General features: G+C 39.7%; 1 protein-coding gene across 1 annotated transcript; it reads left to right on the top strand.

Moving 5' to 3' along the window:
* The first annotated feature begins 1,246 nt into the window (after positions 1 to 1,246).
* On the top strand, positions 1,247 to 5,364 carry LOC124687203 (vesicle-associated protein 1-2-like). Its single transcript, XM_047221019.1, has 8 exons — positions 1,247 to 1,431; positions 1,562 to 1,632; positions 2,347 to 2,428; positions 2,531 to 2,646; positions 2,831 to 2,992; positions 3,085 to 3,126; positions 3,405 to 3,482; positions 4,917 to 5,364. Exons 1-8 carry the CDS (start codon positions 1,362 to 1,364, stop codon positions 5,022 to 5,024), a joined length of 729 nt encoding a protein of 242 aa, XP_047076975.1. The 5' UTR covers positions 1,247 to 1,361; the 3' UTR covers positions 5,025 to 5,364.
* The last annotated feature ends 2,340 nt before the right edge of the window (positions 5,365 to 7,704 follow it).

The raw sequence follows: 7,704 nt of genomic DNA, 5'->3' as shown, positions 1-7,704 counted from the left end.
CAGTATTAGCAAGATTGGCTCGTGATGTCTTAGCAATCCCAGTATCAACGGTTGCATCAGAATCGACATTTAGCACATGTGGACGTGTTCTAGATGATTTTAGGGCCTCGCTTACTCCATTCATGGTTCAAGTTCTTGTTTGTAGCCAAGATTGGCTAAGGCGTTCTACTCCTATCAATATTGAAGAGGATATGGAGGAATTAGAGATTTTGGAAAAGGTAACATATTCTCTAAGCTTCTAATTGTATTTGTTACATGTCAGTATGCTTTATTGCTCATTACATGGTTCTTTCACTATATTTCAGAATTACTAGAAGAGTACGCTAGTGCAAAGTCTGCCAAGTCGCAGGCATCACAAGCTAGCAATACCTGTTCAGCTTAAACTTGGTGAGTTCCCTGTTCCATAGTTAATATTTTTGCTCATGTACTCATGTTGTGTACAACTCAGGGTGCACACTCTCATTTTGTCATTTCCTAATGTTTTACCTCTGGTATTTTTATAGTGAAGGAATGCTCCATGATGCTTGGTAAATGGAAGAAGGATGGTTGCATGGTGCTTTCTCGCTGCTGGTTTGTTGGACATGCTTGCTGAATGCTGACTGTTGATGCTAGTAGCATCATGCTACTATTCCACTTGCTACTGCTTGCAGTTGTTGATGTTGCTACAGTCAACTTGTGAAGTGTCAACTACGAGCTACCTCAATGGATTCTATATATATATGCATCTATCATGTGTTAAGTGTCAAGCTTTTTTCTGTTACATATGGATTCTAATTCTATGTATGTATTAACTATAATCAATATATGCTGTCAGATTTTATTCCTTGCAAGTTGCACTGTGTTGCAAAAGTTCTTATTTTGGGTTATTTTACTATTAATTATTTTAGATCTGTGTTTGAAAATGTTGATGCACCTACCACATGTCTTAGGTTATTCTCCTATTCGGTTTATACCGAAAACCGAACCGAATGCACCAGTTAACCTATTCTTGGTTTGCTGAATTTTAGATGCTAATTCGGTTGTCAGTTCTAGAAACCGAATTTGTTAAACATCAAAAATACCGAACGGTTTAAACCGAAAGCCCACCCTGACCTAGGAGTTGGTCTAACCGGCTGTAGTTTCTGCCGTTTGAGAAACATCTTTTTTCCATGTAATATTGGTGTGTGTAAGAGAGAGTATCGAAGGTGCTTTGGCTAGTTTGGCCGCACGCAATTACGAAGACAAGCTGGAAGAGAAACGAGAGCCAAAACAGTATTTCTCTTCCTTATTTCCACGTTTCTTCTTTTTTTCTCGCCCCTTCACCACCTCCCGTCTTCGCACCCATCGCCCGAGATCTCCCCTTTGCCTCTCCCACTCCGTCAATGGCCTCCCCCGGACCAGCTCCCGCCGGCGAGCTCCTCCGCATCGATCCCATCGAGCTGCGCTTCCCCTGTATGTCCCCTTACCGCACCTCCCGTTATCCCCCCCTCCCTTCGCGAAAAAGATCTGTACTTTTTGGTTCTCCTTCTACCCGCGTGGATTGATTGGTCCGTAATCTTGGTCTGTTGTTTTTGTTGACCAGTTGAGTTGAAGAAGCAGATCTCGTGCTCCATGCAGCTGTCGAATCTCAGCGACGACTACATCGCCTTCAAGGTTCGTCTGTCCTCTCTAGAAATCTCTGGCTGATTTTTTGGTCCGTACGGAATCATCCTGGAACCTAGAACTGCAGCAGTTCTAGGAGCGCCTTCATGCGTTGTACGTTTCGATGTGGTATATCATGCATCTATATGCCACAGGTGTTACTCATCGAAATTTTGATTCCGTGATACGAGGATTTGACTTGATAGTGATTGAAAAATGTGATCTAGATGCTCCATGTCGCCATGCCTTTTATGTGCCTGTTGGAATTTGAAATTTTATTTTTGTTCAGCTTAGACAAGTTTTGAACTGTTTCTTTATGTGCGGCTGTGTTCCCATATGGTTTGATGTACAATTCTCTGTTACTTGATTGTCTAAACTCTAGAACTGATGGCATGCACCTTGGAGGGGATTGTGCTGTGGGCATATGGTACTATACCAACTAGTGCATCGTAATCATCATTTGTATGAAATGGTTAATTTCTGTCAAAATACGACCATTGCTGTAACTCTTGGGATAGTTTTATTCTGAATTGCAATTTTCTTAACTAAGTTATTTCGTTGTTTTCCTTGCCATTAGATCGGTTAAAAGTGAAACCATCTGGTGTGTAATTGCCTCAAGATACTGAAATCACTATATCGATCTGTAGTGGAGTCACTATTGCCAGAGATCTGGATTCAAAGATGTTGTATTGTGATTTGTATTTCCTGTTCTATTTGTTGTTTCAGGTTAAAACTACGAGCCCAAAGAAGTACTCGGTGCGGCCCAATACAGGGGTTGTGTTGCCACGATCAACCTGCGATGTTGTTGGTTTGTGACTTCTAGACTTTGCTTTACTAGTTTTCTTGATAGGAATATAGGATCAACTCGTCCACTTTTTTGTGACATGTGTGTGTATCTGTACTGTTGCAGTGACAATGCAAGCACAGCGCGAGAACCCGCCTGACATGCAGTGCAAAGATAAGTTCCTAGTCCAGAGTGTCATTGCGCCCTCTGGCATAAATGTCAAGGATGTCACGGGAGAGATGGTAATGTTTCTCTCTTAATATGTTTCTTTATGAATCAAATGAGGCATAACATATGTGAGTCAAGCCATCAGTTGATGGATTAATTATGGAGCTGAAAATTCTATGTTTCAGTACTTTTTCTCAGTTAACTTTGGTGGTACACCTTCATTGAATTGTTTGATTGTGGTGTTTGATGGCTTGGCAGTTTACAAAGGAATCTGGGAATAAGGTTGAAGAGGTGAAATTGCGAGTCACCTATGTCTCTCCTCCACAGCCACCATCTCCGGTTCCTGAAGAATCTGAAGAAGGTTCCCCGTCTAGGGGTGAATCAGAAAATGGAGATGGTCCTGCTGGGGGATTCACTAGAGTGAGTTTCATGCTTGTTGAACTTACACCCATGAATTTAGCAGTTTTTCTCTCACTGTCAGGGGAATTTACTTGAATCTGTAATCATTGCAGGCACTGCGAGAGCGCATTGAGCCTCAAGAAAAATCTTTAGAGGTCAGCTACTATCATTCTCTGTACGATGTGACTTCATAATAAGCTCATCGGTGATTTGGTTAGGTCATAGTTTTCTTTATCTACCTAAAAAGGTTGCCTTCTATGGTATATTTTTACCTGATAACTGGCATCTTGTATTATGACGAAGTGTCGTGCTATTTTGTTGCCTCTTCCTGTGGTTTAGCTCTTCTTTAGTTCTTTTTTCTTTTTGGGTAATGGCAATGCTGTTCAATATCTAGTGGTATACAATATCTTATGTTCTCAAGTTTTTTCTTCAGGCTGGAGCTTTGATCTCCAAGTTGACCGAAGAAAAGAACTCTGCAATTCAACAGAACCATAAAATTAGACAGGAACTTGTGAGTACAGTATCACTTATTATCTTTGTAGCTAATTGTATTCTGGCTATGTAGTGAAAGTATTATTGTATTGTGACACTGGCCACCTACTAGATGCTACCATTTTGGGGTGTCAAATACATTACAGGAAAAGGAAATCCAAATATCTACCATAATATGAAATTGAATAGTATAAATTAAATTGGTGTAAAAAGAGAGATACAATTTGAAGTTTTCTGTGAATGTTTTAGTTTTCTTTCTTCTGTGTACTATTTTATGTTGTAAAACAATTCTACTTTTTTTTTTGTTTTGTTTATGAATGATTGAACATTTTGACTTGAGGACTGAACTAACAGAGTTATTACTACAAAATATAAAGCAGCAATATGGCACTTTCATGAAGCCCAAAAGTCACACGTTGTGCTTTCTACATTAAGGAACATCTGTAGTAGTGGATGTACTCGTATACATTTTTATATTCATATTAGTGAATACAAAAACTCCAAAGTAGAAACTGCAAATAAAAGGAAACGTTCCACATTATCAAATTGTTTTAAGTTGTTATTCCCATGCTAAAGCTGGAAAGATGAAAAAAACTTCTAGAACACAATTTTGTAAGAAAATTACATTTAGGGAATCTGCATAATGAACAGTTGTTTGTTCTGTATTTTGTTTTGCTAACTCAGCATGTGATAGTAGTTACGTTGTACAATGGTCGGTTCCTTCTCAATTTATGTTTTCTATTATGAAGATTAAAATCATATTCAAATTTCTTCCAGACACTCGAACTTCATGTGCTGCTTTATCTATTGTTTAATAATTATTTGTTCTGCATTTCAATCTGAAACTGGATCCTGTCTTTGTTATTTAGATTAATATTGTATACAGATTTGTAATTTTGGCAGTTTTGGTATTTGTTGTCCTTGATCTTTTAAGACATGGCTGCGCTGAGAGCCACCCAAAGCCTCACTACTACTTCTTTGAAACCACCATTGATGTCCATATTAAAGATCACTATAAGTACTTTCAACCCTGAAAATCCGTGTTAGTGATGATGAACTCAGTCGATGAAAATGCATGGAACTTGAACTAACCACTGCCTAGAAAGCTGAGAGACACACGGCTTTTAGAGCAATCTTATAACATGAATATGAATTCATGAACTCGTGTTGTAACTCTTGGCAGTAAAAATAGCTTCGCCCAACGAAGAAGTTATGGCATTTTAGATCTCTGCATGGTAATATGAATGATTCTTTGAGAACTTGAGCATGGCAAATAAAGGAAATAGTGATGCATTGATTAATCCAATAGACAACGAGATGAACCTCATGTTGTCAGACTGTATAATTGTATACAGTGAAGCCTACCTAAAATATAGGTATCATATACTATTATGGCACTTAAGCTTAAGAAATGATTCTTATTTGCTGACTTTACCTTTTGTTCACATGGCAGGATATGATGAGACGGGAGGTCAGCAAGAGGCGTGGAGGGTTTTCCTTTGTAATTGTCATAATTGTAGCTTTGATCGGGATCTTCCTGGGCTATATGATGAAGTCATAATTCTTTCAGTCCGTATGACTTGGCCTTATCGAGGGGAACTGGACTCAGTTCATGCTAGTCATGTTTGGGAACTTGAAAAGATGATTGGAAATCAAATGTCTTCAACAAGTTCTCCTTTCTGTTTTGTCAATATAGGAGTGCATGTGTGAAATGTTAAGCTAGTTTAAGCTTCTTTTGTTGTTAATTTCATTGGTGGGTTGTGCGCTATGCTGACGCCTTAACTTGGAATATGCATTAATTGTTTTTGTTCACAGTTCACATTGTAGCTGTGAAATTGTTGGTCTATAGTTGAATGTGTGTGTGCCATTTGGAAAGATTAATATGATTTGTCTCACAGTAATGTGCTGTTCCAGTCCGTGGAAGATCTAGTCATTATTTTCCCTAGTACATGGTAATATTTTGACTGTCCAAGTGGTGGTAGACTAATAATTAATCTACCCAGGCTCAAAATATACTCTGAACTGGTTTTCGACTGGTTTCCTGATAATAAACTGGTCAAACTTTGTACTTCTGCTTTACTAATGAAAATGGGAAGTCTTTTTGCCTTGTTAAAAAAAACTCTGAACCAAGCAAGTGTGTGGAGGGTGGCTCGGCTGTGGGAAAACACAGTTTGACTGGAAGCTTAGTTCATTCTTTTTTTGCACTAAAGTGGAAGTGGAGATTTGCTTTATGAAAGGAAATGAACTCTTCTACTAACCGGTTTGAATCTGTTTCCACCGATTTCAGTTTTGCACACCCCTGGGTATATGTATTGTTTCAAAGGCTTTGAACAGACTTGTACCTCTTTAGCTTGGCTGTCACTAAGACACTAAGGCCATTGAAGTAACAAGGGATCCTGCAACATGTGTTCATGTTTCTACATGATGCTAAATTCATACGGATTTACAGTACAGTGTCAAGTGGGATCGTGCCAAAAGTCACTTGCATCTATATTATACACTATGTTCATATGTCGTCATGAAAATAACCAGGACATCAGAAGGATAACTGCAAGTTCTTTTCCTGCTCCAAAGGGAGATCCCATCTTTGCGGACCTTTTCCTAGTATAATAATGTACCGAAGCTTTTTATTGTCTTGGTGAGTTTACGAGGGGTTAAAATATGCAAGATGCACCTAACTCTAATCATCTACTCCCTCCTTCCCTCCCTCCCTCCCGTGATATAAGATGTTATTACAACCATATTGGTTGTATTATAATCTATCATTCGCTGCAAGATTATTCATCATGACCGCGATATGCAGCAAACTCGGTCAGTCTGGCCAGCCCATATACAATCTTCAACGTGCATACAGAACAATGCCACATCGATCTATCCATCTTCTACGCCTAACTAAGTAAGCACCATCAATCGATAAATTCAAATTATTACCAAGATAAGATTGTATATAAACTGGGCGGCCCTCGGTATGCACGTGGAAGTATATCTGCGTATAGCGACGCAATGACGAGTGTATGGTAAACTCAAGATCCGAAGACTTCTGAGATTTCTTAGGCGCGAAGGGGCAGTATAGTTGATATATCTGCTTAATTAGCTTCTGCACGTACAGTTTTCAGGCCTTCAAATAGTAGCCGACCAACCCGTCCTACTCCTATCTCACGAACAAGAATCTCGAGCTGCTAATACGATGTTGCGCCTCGGCGCGGTCAGAGGCTTCCCCGCCGGCACCGTCGCAGGTCTCTTTTTCTTGTTCGTGGCAGCGGTGGCGATCGTAGCCATCGCCGTGTTTGGCTGCGCTGACGGCGGCGGCGACGAGATGCCTAAGCGTCGCCGCAGCCACGGAGACGGAGGCAGTGGTGATGCAGGAGGTTACACCGGCTTCAATGGTGGAGCAGGAATCAGAGGCGCTGGAGGTCGAGGGGGAGGTCGAGGGGGAGGTGTAGGCGGAGGCGGAGGCCGAGGCTTTGGCGGTCGAGGCGCTTGAGGGAGCGCCCTTATGCAGCCATGCAGGGAAGGAGTTCTTGTGTCTTCTTGACATGGAATTATGTGTCTTCTTGACATGGAATTATGTTATACTATAATATGTGGCCCGTTGTATATGTACCCGTCTGTAAATTTGCAAGTTGAAATGATAGTCCAGTTGTAGGCACCAAGCAGAAGGAGCCACGCTCAGTACCGCATATGTATATACTACTACAAGAGAGAGTGGACAAATAGAGGCCGAGCTACATGTAATTCTTTATTTTTAAAAATTTGAAATCATATTTTAAGTTTTAAAAAATTCTGAAAAATCATTGATGTAGGTAATGATGAAATCTACAAACATGCAAAATATCAATGTGAAATCTTAGCACTTTAGGCTATACAAAAATGACAAATGAGTGAATCTGAGAATAGTGAATAGTGCTAATTTCAAAACTATAGAACCTGTCAGATTTTGTCATTTTTATGTAGTCTACAATACAAAATATTTCACATTGAGATTTTGCACTTTTGTAGATTCATCATTGTCTACATCCAGGATTGTTTTTCAGATTTTTTTTGAAACTTAGAATTATGATTTTCGATTTTTTTTTGAAAATAAAAGTCTACATGTAACTCGGCCTGCGTTTGCAGTTTTCCTACTAGAAAACTACTACACTAGCTATCATCTAGTTCTCGGGTAATTCCGCATACACACTAAGCCCAAGTTCAGAAAGATTTGGTGCTGTTGGGTCTGGAACCAGCACTGCCCATCACCA

Source organism: Lolium rigidum, chromosome 1, assembly GCF_022539505.1.
Source record: "Lolium rigidum isolate FL_2022 chromosome 1, APGP_CSIRO_Lrig_0.1, whole genome shotgun sequence".
NCBI lineage: Eukaryota > Viridiplantae > Streptophyta > Magnoliopsida > Poales > Poaceae > Lolium > Lolium rigidum.
Note: the sequence above shows the minus strand (reverse complement) of the source record. Positions and strands in the feature narration are given on the sequence as shown.